Source organism: Mobula birostris, chromosome X (assembly GCF_030028105.1).
Source record: "Mobula birostris isolate sMobBir1 chromosome X, sMobBir1.hap1, whole genome shotgun sequence".
NCBI lineage: Eukaryota > Metazoa > Chordata > Chondrichthyes > Myliobatiformes > Myliobatidae > Mobula > Mobula birostris.
Genome location: NC_092402.1, coordinates 46,635,408 through 46,653,227, shown reverse-complemented (window position 1 = coordinate 46,653,227; position 17,820 = coordinate 46,635,408). Strand labels below are relative to the sequence as shown.

Sequence of the window (17,820 nt, the reverse complement as noted above, 5' to 3'; positions counted from 1 at the left end):
GGGCAAGAATTGTCTCAGTTCCAGCTCGATTGCAAAGGGATGTTCAGTCATGCTTGGATATATGATTGGGAAAGTATGCGGAAGTGTTCAAGCGTATCTAAGGGGATATTACAGGGCGCAGCATCCACTTCGATATTAAGCCAAACATGAGCGTTATTGCATGTATTAACGAACCAGGTAGAGGAAACAGCATAGAACACTATATTACAGTACAGGCCCTTTGGGTCTGAAACCAGTGTTTTTGCAGATGCATCTTCCAGGTTGCCATTAGACAGAGAAAGTTTAAGCATGATTTCCAAATTGAAAAAGCTTTTTCAGGTATAACTAAGTCAATACAGTAATAAAGAAAGCATAAAGTGATATTGCTTCAGCAGATAAATTAAAAAATGGCTTTACATTGAGAATTTGGAAGCATGAAGGAAATGGCCACAAATGTTGTTTACTGTAGGATAAAGATCCTGAGGACAAATGTATGATCTGTCAAGTCTGCAGAGCAGAACAGTGAAGGCACCTGTAAAGAGATGTAAATAGCCAATGGGAGCTTATGGGGAAAAAGTACATGTTGATTACAGCAACTGATAACATTTTAGTACTCGTAGATAGTCAATCAAACTAGATTGAGGAAAAATGTGTTGAGTTTATTATAACAACAGGGCAAAATGGAAAAAAAATAGAGATCTGGTTCCTCATATCATAGTTTATTGAAATATTTGCTCACTTCAGTATGTGTCCATGATGAAATAAAATAGCATTATTCCTCTACATTATCCAGTGTTAAATGATTGGAGTGCTGTCGACAGTGAAGAGGATTGTCTTGATGACAATATGATATAGATAAGCTAGAACATAAATCAGAGCAATTGCAGATGGAAGTTGACCCTGATGAGTGTGAAGTGATATGTTTTTGAAGCCCAGATGTGGATGGGACGTAGGCTGGCATAGGAATTGATTTATGATTGTCACATGTACCAAGGTACAGTGAAAAGCTTGTCTTGCATGCTGTTCATACAGATCAGATTATCACACAGTGTATTGAGGTTGAACGAGGTAAAACAATAATAGAGTGCAAAATAAAGTGGAACAGCTACAGAGAAGGTGCAATGCAGGTAGACAAGGTGCAAGATCATAATGAGATTGTGAGGTCAAGAGTCCATCTTGCCCACAGAAAATAGAAGGGTCTTAGTAAGTGGTGATGAGCAAAGGGACTCTGAGGTACAAGCCTATAGATCTCTGTAGTATAGGTGAAGAGGCTAGTGAAAAAGTATGGGATGCTTGCCGTCATCAGCTGTGGCCTCGAATGTAAGAGCAGAGATATTTTTGTTACATTTTTATGTAATGTTGTTCAGGCCACACCTTGTGTGCAATTCTAGTCACCACACTGTACTAAAGGTTTGATTGCACTCGAGACTGGACACAGGAGGTTTATCAGGACATTAGTACTACTTTATTATTGTCACACGTACCAAAAATGCAGTGAAAAGCTTGTCTTGCAAACTGTTCATGCAGATCGGGTTATTGGTGACGTTCACACCTCGGAACTTGCCTAGTTTGGAGCATTTTAGTTATAAGGAGAGATTAGGTAGGCTGGGTTTGTTTTATCTGGAGTGAAGGAGAGTGAGTGGTGACCTGATAGAGATGTGCAAAATTATGAGGGGAATAGATGACAAAGATAGTAAAAATATTTTCCCTTGGGTGGGAGTGTCCAAAGCACGAGCGCATAGGTGTAAGGTGAGTGATAAGAGGCTTGGGGAGGATTTGAGGAAGAATTTTTTTTTAACAAAGATATTAAGATATTGGCTGGAAAGAACATTTAAGAGGCATCTATAATAAGCACTTGAATTACCTAATTTTAGAAGGCTATGGGCAAAGGGTGGGTAATGAGGCTAGTATATGAATAAACTCTCCTCGGGCTTCCAGTTGAGTACAGGTATCAATTATAACTGACATTTCAATGACAAACTCTGCCATCTTCATCAGGGATGATCCCTGGGCATGTCTAGTCCGGTGGTATTTATAACCCCGTCGTCCGTCCTTCCTGATTAGTTGTTCCTCATCCAATCAAGTTTCTGCTATTCCAACTTGTTTACAATCGAATTTCAGTTCTTACTTGGAGCGAGACCTTCATCTTTGTTAAAGTTCTTTTCCTCTAGTTTTATTTCAATGGCTTCCTTTACCAGGCAGTCTCTAAAGCCATTGGTGCAGCACAGTAGCTTTGAGCCAAAGTCAATCCTATGGCCATTGCGATTGCAATGTTCCGCTACTGCCGATTTTTCTGGGTAACCCAAACAGATACACCTCCTGTGCTCCTTGATGCGGGTTTCCACTGTGTGTCCAGTCTGGCTGACATACGCTGCTCCACCTTCACAGGGAATCCGGTTAATGCTAGCCGACCTGAGCCCCAGGTCACCTTTGACCCTCATAAACAGTGATTTGAGCTTTCTTACAGGTTTGTAGATGGTATTAATCTGGTGTTTCTTCAGGATCCTGGCAACCCTCCAGAAACCATAGAAATATAGGGAAGACAAGTGGTAGCAACAGGTTCCTCCTCGTTGTTAGGTTTCCTGGTTTTTCTATCGGCCCTTTTAAAGTTAGTATAGTTGTGTGCAATAGTAAGCTTGGGCATGGTGGGCCAAATGGCCTGTTTCTGTGGTGTACTATTCCATGACTCTATGATGTGGCAGAGAGATCTGTGAGTGTTGTCAAAGAAGCACTGACAAAGAATTGTAGGCCTCCTCAACTTAAATGATGAAGCATTGGTTTGCTAAATTATTTCTGAATTACGCACCAAAACCACATTCCACCGAGGGTGATGTTGCTTCTGCGTTACTCATGTACAGAACTCTGAGAACATGACTAGGCTTAGTTCAGCCAGACCTTGAGGGAAAAGTGGAAGGGAGGCAACTGAGATAGAAATGAAATTTTAACTTCAGTCACGGAGAAAAGCAATTTAAACAGTGTGATAGAAATTGTTCATTGACACCATCTAGTAAACCTGACACTGGGGAATGGAATGCTGGTGTACGTGGCACGAAGAGAATCCTTGTGAAAGTGGAGGTAAATTTAAAGTATGCATGGATGGTGCTTGATTCCTGCAAGCAATGTTCAAGAGAATATTGAAGAATTATTTGATTCTGAGTGTGTTCTGGAAGTGGAGCTTTTGTAAATGAATCAACACAAGATTCTCACATCGATAAGTGACATCTTCTCAAATTGACAAATAGATCTAATGTTAATAACACAAGCTGTTTTGAGGAAATCAGAGTGGCTGAAGAACTAAACCTGCAAATAATGCCTGTAAATGAGTCACTCTTTCAGAAAGATAAAAACAGTGTGATGCATGAACATGGCACATTCATAGATACATACAGGGCAAGACTGGAGAAACGAATAGTTATCAAAAGGTTGGGGGGGGGGGGAAGCTACCAAAGATGGAATTTTGAAATAAATACAGAAAGTGCTGGAATGGTTAACAGGTCAGGGTGCAATCTGTGAACAGTGGAACAGTGTTAATGCTTCCAAGTTCAACCCTTCATCCAGATAATGTGGCAAAAGGGCTTTGATCTGAATCTAGCTCTGGTTCTCCCTGACTTGCTGTGTGTTTCCAGCATTTTCTGCTTCCCCCCCACCCCCGCAAAAAGTGGGGTTGAAAACTAGCAGGTAATGGGTGATTCCATATGAGGGGGGCAGGGCTGAGAAGCTGGGAGGTGATGGGTAGAAGAGGCAAAGGGCCGAAGAAGGGGGGATCTGATAGGAGAGCACAATGGACCATGGAATAAAGGGGGACGAAAAAGAGGTGGTGGGCAGGTCATATGGGGGGGGGAGAAGGGGTGAGGGGGCAGAGGAATGAGGTGTGTGTTGCTCAAGACTTCCAGCATCTGCAGAATCTCTTATTGTCTCTCTCCATGCTTCTCTACATATTCTGAGGTGCTCGGGTTCAAAGTAAGGAATGTAAACACACAGCGTGAGGGACGTATCGAACCATGACATCAGAGTGTTTAAGGGAATATGACTCTGCTGTTGTGATGGCTCAGTGCCTTGTCGATGCTCACATTTGAGTTGGCAGCTCTTTTCTCTTAACATTCTTTATTTCAATGGTTGTGTCATTCAACATGTTGGAGAGTGTTCTCTGAGTAAACATTGTTCTGCCTAGTAACCTGGAGGGACAGGGATGTGTAATTCATATCTTTTCTCCTTTACAAAATTATCTGATGTTAATGAAACAAAGACTTGCATTTATATAGCGCTTTTCAGAACTTCAGATTGGCCCAAAGTCCAGTAAATACTTTTCAAATGCAGTCATTGTTGTAGAGTAGTATTACATTAGGACTTTGCTGTCGGGGTTCAACTTAAACTAAAATCTTAGTACAGATTGTACTTAGTACAGCAAGATTAGACAGAGGTATAAAAAATTATGAGGGCTACAGAGAGAGTAAATGCAAGCAGGCTTTTTCCACTGAGGTTGGGTGGGACTGGAACTGGAGGTCGTAGGTTAAGGGTGAAAGGTGAAATATTTAAGAGGAAGCTGAGGGGGATCTTCTTCACTCATAGGGAGGTGTGAATGTGGAGTGAGTTGCCAGTGGAAGTGGTGCACGTGGGTTTGATTTCAGCATTTAAGAGAAATTTGAATAAGTGCATGGACAGGAGGGTTATGCAGGGCTGTGGTCCCGATGCAGGTCAATGAAACTGGATAGATGACACTTCAGCATGGACTAGATGGGCTGAAGGGCCTGTTTCTGTGGTGTAGTGCTCTTTGACTTTAGAGAATGGGTAGCCAATTTGCTTAATTCCATTCAGAAGACAAAACATACAAGACACTGTGTCGATGACCTATCCAAAAAAAAAATAGCCCCTTCAATAAAACTGATTTCTGAAAATGGCAACACACACAAAGAGCTGGAGGAACTGCAGATACTCTTGTGTTTTTTTAAAAAAAAATGACAAAATGCTATCGTGGTGCAAAACTTTAGCATTCAGGTTTCAGAATAAAATTCGGCTTTATCTTGCATTTGCGTGGTATTTTCAGGTAGAGATGTAAGTTTATGCAGCTGTTGAGCCTTATTTTTAAAAATTTGAATGTTTTAAGAGGCATGAATGAAAGAGGTTTTATAACAGGCACTTACACAATGCATAATCAACCCAATTCTGTTATTCTATGTGGTTAATATTTATTACATAGCTAAAATTTAGTCCTGCTTCATTCTTCTATTACAAGTGTAATAATGAGAAATGTGTAATTGTTTTTTGCAAGACAACCTCGCCATTGTTGTACCTGCAAATGTCAAGATGTTAACTGTTCATTTGCCTTATTAACGTCTAGCCAGGTTAATCCCTTAAAACTTAAAACTAGCCATAAATTGTGATTACAGTATTAATAAAGAGAGCAGGCTGACATAGTATGCCCTGCAGCACAGCACAAGATGTGGATCTGTAATCAACACATACAGATACCTGCCAGAGAGTCTGATAACCCACTCATAGGACATAAAACATTACAGCACAACTCAGATCAATCTAATCCTTTCCCTTCTACATAGCTCTCCATCTTACTGTCATCCATGTGCCTATCTAAGAGTTTCTTAAATTTCACTGATGTATCCACCTCTGTCAGCACCCTGGCAGGGCATGACGTGCACTCAACACTGTTTTAAAAATAAACTTACATTGACATTCCCCCAATACTTTACTCCAATCACCCTAAAATTATGCCCCCACATATTAGCCAGTTGTTGGTCCCAACTGATGAAGGCCAATACATCATGCAGGCCACCTTAACCACCCTATCAGCTTGCATGACATCTGTGAAGGGTGAATAGATGTGGACTCCAAGTTCACTCTGTTCCTCCACGCTGTTAAGAATCCTGCCATTAACCTTGTATTCTGCCTTCAAAATCAAAAATTTCCCTGTGTTCAAAATGTTGGTGAAAAATCCATAGAGAAACTCTGCCCTTTGCAGAAGGGCAAAAACCAGAGGCAGAGAATTAAGCTGAATGGTAAGACTATTGAAAGGAACCAAGAAAAGTATGTAGATTATCACACGCTGAATCAAGGCGGCAGGGTCTGGACCAGAGAGTGGGGAATGAGTTGATGTTTAGCCATTTCTGGAGTGGACTTGGATGTGATTCGAAGAGACAGAAGTGAGGTGTGGCGAGGCAAGGCCTGGGCCTGAGAATGAGGAGCAAGCCGATGTCTGGCCAAATTAAGCACTCCACATTGGAAAGGTTGGGTACAGGCCAAATCAGGCGACGGGTCAGGCCCGGGTCAGAGATCAAACCCACTGTTTGGTTGATTTAAGTGCCGGGTCAGATTGAAAAGATCAAGGTGTCAGGGCAGGAGGCGAAGGACGGGCTGGTGTTCAGCTCACTGCTCTGTAAAGTTTACTCGTCTCTGCACTGAACTGAGGCTGTGGCCTACAGCTAATAGGCTCCTGGATCAGCTGTGACTGGCTTCGTGGCTGTGGACTCACTTTTGTGATCTTCACTATTTGCTTACTTTTATTGTTTGCACAATTTGCTTTTTTTTTCTGCACATTGGGTGTTTGATAGTCTTTTTTAATGGGTTCTGTTGTGTTTCTTTGTTTTGTGGTTGTTTGTAAGGAGCCAAATTCCAAGGCTGTATATAGTATACGTACTTTGATAATAAATGTACTTTGAATATGACAGAAAAGACCCGCCATGATCTTATTGAATGGTAGATCATTCATTCAGATACTTGAATGGTCTTGTTCTTTATTTAATTCCTTGTAAAGTATCTGAACTGTATTGGATCAATTGCGGCAAATTGATCACGCGGTGAATTAGTTGGCCCTCCTAGCCGTGGAGGGCTCTCTCTTTGTCCGGTTTTTCGACTGTGCATGTTTTTTCCATCACATCCCACATTAATTTGCCCAGCATGTACCATTACCTTCATGACGCAGGAAAAACATTTAATCTTGCTACTCCATTGTAGTTCTTGCTCTGCGCATGCGTGGCATGATCTTGAATGCACCTGCTGGAAATGTGGTGGAGGTACATTAATCATGATTTTCACTAGTGGGTACAGTAACCTGGTGACTGGCTGACTGACCAACCATCCAGTGACTTGGTTGCATCAAGAGACCCAAGTTTGTTCTCCACAATGCTAGCTGGGGAAATTTAAATTTGGGTAAAAAGATGAATATGGATTTTAAAAATAACAGCTCACCTCAATAATGACAAATGTGAAGCCAGTAGATAAAACTCATAAAAACTCACATGGTTCATGAATGTCCTGTAAGGTAGGAAATCTGCCATGTTACCCCATCGTGTGACTCCGGACCTATCAATAAGTTTGTCTTACCCAGATGGAGCACATTGGGCTGAATGCTGGCCTGGTTTTGATGCTAATAAAATCATGTATAATTATTTGTTGCATGGTCTCATTGGATTCTTTTCTTACATACAAGTGACTTCTCCATTCTCTCTTGCAATTAGCATGTTTCTTATAGTGGCCACTGGAAGCCATCCTAGTGTTGTCTCATCGTATTTCAAGACTTGCACAAAACCTTTGTGTCCCTTCCCTCTTTCTCCTCTTGTTCCAGCTGGAAGCATTCTTCCTCTTCAGCTTGCAAATCCTCGCATTTCTTCTTCACTCCCTCAGGTTTCATTATCTCCACCGGCCTGCTGCATTTCACTGCTTCTTCCCCGTACAACTGCACAGCTCAGTTATTTGTAGTCAACTGTTGTCCACCTGCGCTCACGTTGTCCTGGAATAGCCCACGTATCTCAAAGTGATATTCTGCTCCCATCTTTTAATCATAGGAATGTGACAGGACTGAAGGAGGTGATTCTTAGGTACAAGAGATTCTGCAAATGCTGGAAACCGATAGCAAATATTGGAGGAACTCAGCAGGTCAGACAGCATGAGTAGAGAGGAATAAACAGTCAATGCTTTGGGCGGAGACCCTTCATCTGGACTGGACTGGAAAGGAAGGAGAAAGAAGCCAGAATAAGAAGATGGGGGGAGGGAAAGGAGTACAAGCTGGCAAGCGATAGGTGAGTGGGAAGGTGGGGGGGGGGGAGATGCGGTGATTCTGCCCATCATGTCTCTACTGGCTCCCAGTAGACCAGCCCAGTCAATCCCATAATTGAAGATTATTGGGGAATAAGTTACCTTTTTAATTGATATGGGAAAATTTACACTGGTGCTGTGAATGCTATTTTTAATTGTAAATGATAAAAGGAATGGGGATGAGGGGGAGGATTATGAGTCTGTAAACTCAGTGTCTGAAGGCAAAAACTCATATGAAGTTTAAAAAAACCAATACCCTGACATGATACCTACAGCCAAGCAGAGGGAAATGATATTACATTAACCTACTTGGTCAATGTCAGCAAGATGGACCAAATGGCAACTTTTGCTGTAAATTTATTTTGAGCAAATGTTGTGGTGAGTTTTACCCTGTATACTGCCCTTTTGTTCTGGAGTTCCAGGTGATAAGATATTTACCATACCGAAGCGGAGTATTTAACCAACAGATCCATTGCTTCACACAAGGCTTCTCTCACCCTGTCACACGTACTGTACATTGAAACATACTGTGAAATGAGTCCTTTGTGTCAACAACCAGCACAGTCTGAGGATGTGCTGGGGGCAGCCTGCGAGTGTTGCCACGCCAACGTAACATACCCAAACCTAACCCCTGTGTGTTTGGAATGTGGGAGGAAACTGGAGCACGTGGAGGAAATGCGCAGTCATGGGGAAACATCGAAACTCCTTCCAGGCAGTGACAGGAATTGAAGCCTGATTGCCAGTGCTGTAAAGTGTTGCACTAATTGCTACTTGACCATGTCATCCTGTGCTTTATGTAGCTCCATCAAAATAACCCAGTATTCTTTTCCCCCCTCCTTCACTTAAATATATTTATTATTCACTTCAACTGCTCCTTCTGTTAATCGATTAATTATTTTTTTTAGCATCATACTTTTAGAAACACCTTTGGATTTACCATTAGATTAATTGGTGACTTATCCTCTACCCACTATTGTAGTCTGCCTACAGCTGGTAATATCTCCCCCACATCTTCAGGCTCCTCTTCTACAGAAATCAACCACAGCCTGTTCAGTTTAACCTGTTGCATGAGCTCTCAGGTCTAGTCGTATTGTGGGTTTTTTTCACCTCTTGTCCAAACCTCTGCCCTATAACGTGACCAAAAAATTTGCAGTTCTTCAATGAGAACATAGAACACCAAAACCAGAAATGTATTCCATCCCCCACCAGCTCGTGTTGTAGTTTTAAAACAAGTAACAAGATGTAATAGTTGTTGTTATTTCTACAGGAATATCACTGATGTAGAAGTTCTCCGAAGTACCACGAAGAACTAAACTGTCTAATGATGCAGCTGAGGTTCTTGCCACACTATATTAAATAACCAGATGGCATCTATCATAGGAATGCCTTAGGGCATGTTTGTTGCTAGGGATCAGTGAGAACCTTATGTTCATTTCCCTTATTCTCTCTGCAGTGGCTCTCAGAAAGTAAAAAGATGAAAACAAGGGCAGGAGACATTCACTGAATGATGGCTGAGCTGATCTTGACGTCAACTCCACCAACCTGTCTGATGTCCATAATCCTTGGTTCCCACATAATCCCAAAACCAAACTCAATCCTGGATGTGTTTAGTGCCTCTGCCTCCATTGCTGTCTGGGGATATGAGAACTACAAAGATTCATAATCCTTTAAGTAAGGTGTCAGTGCTCAGTCTGATTCTTTCCACATTAAGTGTCAGTGATTTGGATGACAGAGTTGATGGCTTTGAGGCCTAGTTTGCGGGATGCTACAAAGGTAGGTGGAGCGGCAGGAAGCAAGGAGTCCGCCGAAGGACTTGGGCGGATTGGGAGAATGGGCAAAGGAATGGCGGGTGGAACACAGTGTCGGGAAGTGTGTGGTCATGCACTCTTGGTTGAAGGAATAAAGGCATGAACAACTTTCTAAATGTGGAGCAAATTCAGAAATCAGAGGTGCGGAGAGACTTCGAAGAGCTCATGCAGGATTCCTTAAAGGTTAACTTGCAGGTTGAGTCGGTGATAAGGAAGGCAAATGCAATTTTAGCATTCTTTTAGAGAAGATTGGAATATAAAAACAAGGATGTAATTCTGAGGCTTTCTAAGATATTGGTCAGGCTGCACTTGGAGTACTGCGAGCAGTTTTAGACCCTTTATCTCAGAAAAGATGCGCTGGTATTGAAAAGAATCCAGAGAAGGTACACAGAATGGCCTCAGGAATGAAAGTGTTAACATATGAGGAGCTTTTGGTGGCTCTGTGCCTGTACTTGCTGGAGGTCAGAAGAATGAGGGGGAATATCATTGAAAGGATGTTTCCTGTAGTGGGGGAGTCTAGGACCAGAGGGCACAGCCTCAGAATAGAAGGGCACCCCTTTAGAACAGAGATGAGGAGGAGATTCTTTACCCAGAGTGTGCTGAATTGGTGGATTTCATTACCACCGCTTGTTGTGGAGGCCAGGTCTTTAGGTATGTTTAAAGTGGATGTTGATAAGTTTTTGATTAGTAAGAGTGTCAAAAAATTATGGGGAGAAGGCAGAAGAATGGGGTTGCAAGGGATAATATATCAGCCATGAAGGAATGATGGAACAGACTTGATGGGCTGAATGGCCTAATCTGCTCCTATGTCTTGTGATCTATTGATCTGTAGAATGCAGGCTTAGGAGGGTGGTGATGAGCCATTGTGGTTTGATTAAAGATACTGCCATAAAATTGTTGGATTGGGATTGGAAGGATTTTGACCCTGTGGATGATAAAGCAAAAAACCAAGCATATCCAAAACAGCATGCTGTATTGTTCGGTGAAGGGCGTGGAAGTGGTGGTGTTCTCAGTTGCCTGCTGCACATGTCTTTTTGGGTGCTCTGGATCATGGCTTTGGGAGTCCTGCAGAAGCAACTTAGGAAAGTTGCCAATCATAAACAGAAAAGTTTGCAGATGCTGGAAATGCAGAGCAACAAATGCAAAATGCTGGAGGAGTTCAGCAGGTTAGGCATCACCCATTCGTTGATGTTTCTGGCCGAGTACTCATGAAGGGTCGCGGCCTGAAATGTTGACTGTTAATTCCTCTCCATAGGTGCTGCCTGACCCGCTGAGCTCCTCTAGCATTTTGTGCTTGTAGCTTAGGAAAGTTGCAGCCACTCATTTTTTACATGGCATGCACTGAAGGTACAGAATGCTGGAGGAGGAGAGAGTGAATGTGTTGGGTTGGCAGACAAGGTGCAAATCCAGTGGGCTATTTTGTCCTGAGTGGTATTGTGCTTTGAGTGTTCTAGCCGCAGTCACCAAGCTCAAGAAACAGTTTAAAAATTTCACTCCTCAAGGATCAAGGGTCAACTTTATTCACCATACATGTTTGCATGTATTAGGACTTTGCTGTGGTGTGTTGGTGTGACATGCAACAAAAATGACATTCAACGATTACAAAGAATCATGTAAAATATAAAGTTAAAGGTTCAAGTATGGGTATGGAATAAAATGTCCATAAATACCAGCATGTATTTGCAATGTAAATGTTATAAAAATTTACAGTGCAGTGATGGGGGGGGGGGCTGCGGTGGGCACCCCCATGGTTGATCAGATTAACTGCTTGATGGCACTTAACTGGTGAGTTGTGGCTTGAAGAAAAGGCACAGGGAAGTCATCAGGAGGTGGCTGTAACTTCTCATCTTTTTTTCCCAGTCCGGATGAAGGGTCTCTGCCCGAAACATCGACGGTTTACTCTTTTCCCTAGATGTTGCCTTGCCTGCTGAATTCCTCCACCAGCATTTTGTGTGTGTTGCTTAGATTTCCAGCATCTGCAGGTTTTCTCATCTTTGTGAAATATTTCTGCCTGTTTTCAGCAATAGTATTTACATGATCTAGTTAATTTTCTAATCAGTTGTGACTTCCAGAATGCTGTATGGTGGGAAGTCAGTGATGTGATGGTGCGGGACTCTTGTTAGAGATGGACATTTGTGTGTTGCAAATGCTCAGTTATTTACCAACTTGTGCTTGAATGTTTTCCAGCTCTTGTTGCATATCACCATGCACCCCTACTTTGGCCAATGACTAACAAAATGGAGCACCCTGCATCTAATTAAATTATTGATAATTTATTTAGTGAGAAACGGTGCTCTTTTATGTTTGAATCCATTTTGTTAGATAAAGACAGGCTATTTTGTAGAAGTGAATGTAATGTGTATGATTGCAGCTATATTTTTTCTCGGCGTTTTTTTGTGTAATTGAGATGGACACATTATTTAGTGGGTGTGTATGAAACTTGCATGGTTTACGATTAACTTATTTTGCAGAACTTGGACTTTGCATTCACTAGCTTTAAAAATAAGGTGAAGACCATTAAATTGTATTATGGTAAGCACTTCTGAAAGAACAATGTATATATATATATCACTGTCTTTGAAGACTTCAGAGCACTTCACATTCAATAAAGTATCTCTGAAGATTAGTTATCTCTGAAGTTTAGTTATTACTGAAAAATTAGAAGCAAATTTGTGTGCCACACACACACAAAATAGTAAAGTACACAATGAACTCTTCTGACATCTGCAACTATAGAAACTTGTAAAACTGAACTTCTGAGGACAGAGGAGAACGCACAACATGAGTCAATCTTTGTGACCGGGGACAAGTGCCAATCACTACAACTTGAGACGGAGTCATTAACTTTTGCGTATCATGACGAGTATTATACAAATGCCGGAGTTTGTCTGAACTGTTTATTTGCAATGGATACATAGAAAATTACATTGAAGGTTGGCTGGTCTTGAGTGCTTTAAAGGAAGAAAGGAAGATTAGTTTTATTTGTCACATGTATATCAAAACATACGGTGAAATGCGTCATTTGCATTAACGGCCAACACAGTCGAAGGATATGCTGGGCGTGGGGGGGGGGTGGTTAGCCTGCAAGTGTTTCCATGCTTCCAGTGCATGCCCACAGATTACTAATCCTTTCTAATCTGTATGTTTTTGGAATGTGGGAGGAAACCCATGTGGTCACGGGGTGAATGTAAACTCCTTACAGAGAGTGGCAGGAATCGAACCCCAATCGCTGGCACTGTAGTGTTACACTAGCTTCTGTGCTACTGTGCTGCCTTTTAAAACACAATTTCAAATCTCCCCGGACTAATGGGATTAAGTGGCATCTTTTATTTAGTGCCTACATCAGCTCTGCTGTGATCTCCATTTGAGATTGTCAAGCCAAATCCAATTTCGAGAAGCACACACAAAATGCTGGAGGAACTCTGCTGGTCAGGCAGCTTCTGTGGAGAGGAATGAGCAGTTGACATTTCGGGCAGAGACCTTTCATCAAGAATGGACTGGAAAAGAAAGGAGAAGAAGCCAGGATAAGAAGGTGGGGGGGGGGTGCAGGATAACAAGCTGGTAGGTGAGGGGAAAGCTAGGTGGGTGGGGAAGGGGATGAAGTGTGATACTGGGGGATGTTTTTCATTGTGAGCTCATACCAAGTAAAGAACCAGGCTAAGTGTACTCTGTTATTTCATTTAGGAATCATGAAGTTTTCACATTTCACTCACTTATTCAAGGTCTATTAAGGCTTGTAATTTGGACTATAAAGGAACAGAAAAAAATAATATAATCTTGTATTTAAATAGCTCATTTCATGCAGTACTTCAAGTACTTCTCTCTCCCTTTGAAGTAACCTGCCATCCGTCCACTGTTTCAACCTACAAATGCAAGTTGAGGTGACTGACCAGTTGAAGAGCAATCATTGATAAGATGTGAAGGGCAGGCATTGGTTACAGATTCCTAACCCATTCAAATGATGCTTTCGGGTATCTCAGAATCACTAGGGCAGTTTGGGGGCGGGGGGGGAGCCTCGGTTTCCTAAACACAAGAGATTCTGTGGATTCTGGAAGTTGATCATGGTGACTACCCATTTCAAGTCGACTTCCTATTCCTATTCTGATGCCTATCCATGGCGCCTCTACTGCTATGATGAGGCCAAACTCAGGTTGGAGGAGCAACGCCTCTCATTCTGTTTGGGTAACCTCCAAACTCTTGGCATGAATATCAATTTTTTCAACTGTTAGTGATTTCTCACCCATTCCTCCTTCTCTCTTTCCATTCCCCAGTCTGCTTCTCCTCTCATTCCTCTTTTCCTCACGTGCCCATCACCTCTCTCTGGTTCCCCCTCCTCCTTCCCTTTCTTCCGTGGTCTACTATCTTCTATTAGATTTCTTCTTCTTCTTCTTCAGCCCTTTAATTCAGCCCATCTCCTGCCAATCCCTCGTATCGCTAACCTTCCCCCTCACCCAGTATCACCTATCACCTGCCAGCTTGTATTCCTTCCCCTCATCCATACTTCGTATTTTTGCTTCTGCCTCCTTCCTTTCCAGTCCTGATTATGGGGCTCGGCCCAAACCATCGACTGTTCACTTCCCCGCCATTGTCGCTGCCTGACCTGCTGAGTTCCTTCAGCATCTTGTGTGTGTTGCCTCGTTTCCATGTCGTACTGCACCTTTAAGTATGGGCATGCAGTTCTCTATTGTCTTGTTTTGTTCTGTCATTGATGCTGTTGCTGCTTGTGTTCTGCTGAACATTTGTGGGCGTGCTATGTCTGCACTGGAATATGTGGCAATACTTGTGGGCTGCCCCTCTTTTTCCTCCCCCCAGCTCATCATTGGTTATGTTAATTATTAATACTAATGACGCATTTCACTGTATGCTCTGACATGCACGTGATAAATAAAACTGAATCTGAATTTATGTGAATGTTCATGCTCCATTCCTGATTGGACAGAGGAGTCACATGATGTATCTGCATTGCAGCAATGTAATAGTATTATACAGTGTCAGTCTGCCAGCTTTTAAGGCTTCAATATTTTCCCAGCAAACCAACGGCCATTATTTTTTTGATATAGTGTAAAAATCTGAATGTATCTTCCTGCCAAGCACAGTAGGCATGCTACGTTGATACTGGAATGTGTGGCAACACTTATGGGCTGCTCCAGCAAATCCTTGGGTTGTGTTGGTTGTTAATGCAAATGACACATTTTACTGTATGTTAACCGTACATGTGATAAATAAATCTGATTGTATTTGTCAGGACAAATGTCTCATTTGAAAGTCAGCACCTCCAATGGTGCAGATGTTCCTCAGTAGTACTTGTGAAAATCAGTCTAGATTACGTTTGCAAATGACCATCTGAATTGCGGGTTTGAGAGCTACCACTGAGCCGAGCTGCACAGAACAGGATTTACTTAAAGCACATGTTCAAACCAAACCGTACGCTCCACCGGCACACAATGATTAAATCCTGTAATTGTCCTCCATGTGGAGCAGTAGTCGCAAACCTGACTGACCTGTGAAGGGGCAGCTTGGAGGATGGGAGAAACTGGAGATTCCAATAGCTCGAGCAACAAAGAGCAACCTCCCTGCTTGATGCACACAGAGACGGACATCAAATGCTGCTGGCAGATTAACAACTTGGTGAAAGACGCCTTTTGGTCTTCAGGAACTTGTTGGTCTGCCAGCACATTGAGATATTCGTAGAGGAATGCCGACTGGCACATTCCAGGCTGCAGGAGTACGTGCTGAGGGACGCACTAAAGCTTGGTGCAGCCACCACAAGGGCTCAGTGGGGAAGGACCACAGTATAGGGTTCTTCCATATCTGGGACTGGGTCGGGAGACAGAGCCCCTGAATTATTGAAGTAGTGTACCATTCCAAAGGGTCACATGGGTGGCAATAGTCCTATTGGTAATAAAACACTACTTAGTGCATTGACTATAAATATAAGAATAAAAAGGCATTGCACGGTTATTATGAATAAAATTTGTTTTGATATAGAAATGATGTACAGAAGATGCCACAATTCCAGTCCCTGCTTCTTGACGTGCTTGTTGTCCGGCAATTCCACAATCCAAAGTTCCCGGGTAAAACACAAGGAAAAGTTTGAGAATCAAAATGAAGGGAAAGAAATTGGTGGTGAAACCACTTAACAGAAAGCAGAAAGTTTGGAAGGCCAGTTTTCTGCTACGTGGCATATTAGGCACCCTGGAACCCTCCACCACACCCATTCATGTTTATTTTTGCAGAATCTTTCTGTAGATCTTCCCAGATTCACCCCCACCCCTCCACCCCCAATCTGATTGGCGATTGTGGCAGCTCTATGGGTGCGACACTTCATCTCCTTACACCTCACCCTAAAGTGCTCAAAAGCTGCAGAGCTAGTTTATGGGCTTTGTTTTTTTTTTTGGCATAATGTTCAATTTTGGAGGCTTCAGTGCTAAACCAGCCGAAAGAGCCCATCACAAGCCAAGCCTGCTCCACCATTGAGCACATCTACAAGGAGTGCTGTCATAAGAAGGCAGTATCCATCATCAAGGACCCCACCATCCAGGCCATGCTCTCCTCTCACTGCTGCTATCAGGAAGGAGGTACAGAATCCTTGGGTCCCATACGATCAAGTTCAGGAATAGTCATTACCCTTCAACCATCATTTTCCTTGAAGTGGATGGGCTTCAACAGCAGAAGATCACAAACATGCACTCAGTGGCCACCTTATTAGGTACAGAAGGTACCTAATAAAGTGGCCACTGATTGTATATGTACTTTAATAATAAATTTACTTTGAATTTTGAGTGTCATCTGCTGTGCTGAGGTTATCATGGTTTTTGGTGTGTGTAGTATGTATTCTCTACATGTAACGACCTGTGTCTGATGATTTTTCATCTCTTTACAGAGATTCTCTTGGACGATTTCCTTCTCACCCACTCGGTCTTCATGCCGACTGACAAGTTGCTGCAAGTCCTGCATAAACAATATCCTTCCTTCAGAAAACATCGCACAGTTTTCATTACTAAATCAAACAGAAAACTGCAGCTGCTTGGCAAAGCTTACAACGACCCACTCATTGGGTATGGTGTTTAAACATCTTTCATTCACAACTGAATGTACAAGAAATTTAATGATCACTCTTAGTTTTTAGGGATTTTCTATAATCTCTAGCAGTTAAAGATGACTCCGGTATTTACTTTTCTCCCTTAATGTATGTTCCACACCCTTTTTATTGAAGCTTAAAATGCCATTTTGTATCTTTTAACATAGAAAGGTTACAACATAAAAAGTCCATTCAAACTTCAAAGTAAATTTATTATCAAAGCACATCTATGTCACCATATACAACCCTGAGTTTCATTTTCTTGCGGTAATCACAGTAAATACAAGAAACACTCAAGAACCAATGAAATATCACATCCAACAGGACTGATAACAATCAATGTGCAAAAGACAATGATCTGTACAAATATCAAAGAAAGAAAATACAAAAAAATAAATTAATAAGCAATAATTATCAAGAACATGAGATGAAGTGAAGTTTTGTAAGCTACTCACAACTTGTCACCGTGTTACACTAGTGCCATCTTCAAGTGATTCAACCCACTGTCCTATCCTCGAGCAATCAACTAGTCCCATTTTCCTGCCATCTCACCAGCCCTGTATTTTTTTTTCCCTTTCAGCTAACTTTATGAAAGTTACTTTCGAATTCACCTCCACCTCAACTCTGGAAGTGCATCAAAGGTGTTGGCTGTCTCTCTGTCTCTACCCTCTCCCTTTTCCCTTCTCCCTCCCTCCCTCCCTTTCTGAAATACAGAACAAAACAGGCCCTTCTGGCCCAATGAGCAATTAGCCTACTAACCCGTATGTCTTTGGACTGTGGGAGGAAACCAGAGCACCTGTAGGAAGCCCACATGGTCGCAGGGAGAATGCATACAAATTCCTTACAGTTGGCATTCGAATTGAAATCCAAACTTTGTAACGCCCTGCGCTATAATTGTGCTGTGCT

The 17,820-nt window shown here is 42.2% G+C and overlaps 1 protein-coding gene across 1 annotated transcript in view; it reads left to right on the top strand.

The window, feature by feature from the left end:
• Positions 1 to 17,820, top strand: part of rapgefl1 (Rap guanine nucleotide exchange factor (GEF)-like 1) — an 83,573-nt gene that overhangs the window by 7,853 nt on the left and 57,900 nt on the right. Inside the window, exon 2 of the mRNA XM_072248865.1 lies at positions 16,717 to 16,795. Within this exon, the coding sequence (XP_072104966.1) occupies positions 16,717 to 16,795 (79 nt within the window). The remainder of the gene's footprint in view (positions 1 to 16,716; positions 16,796 to 17,820) is intronic.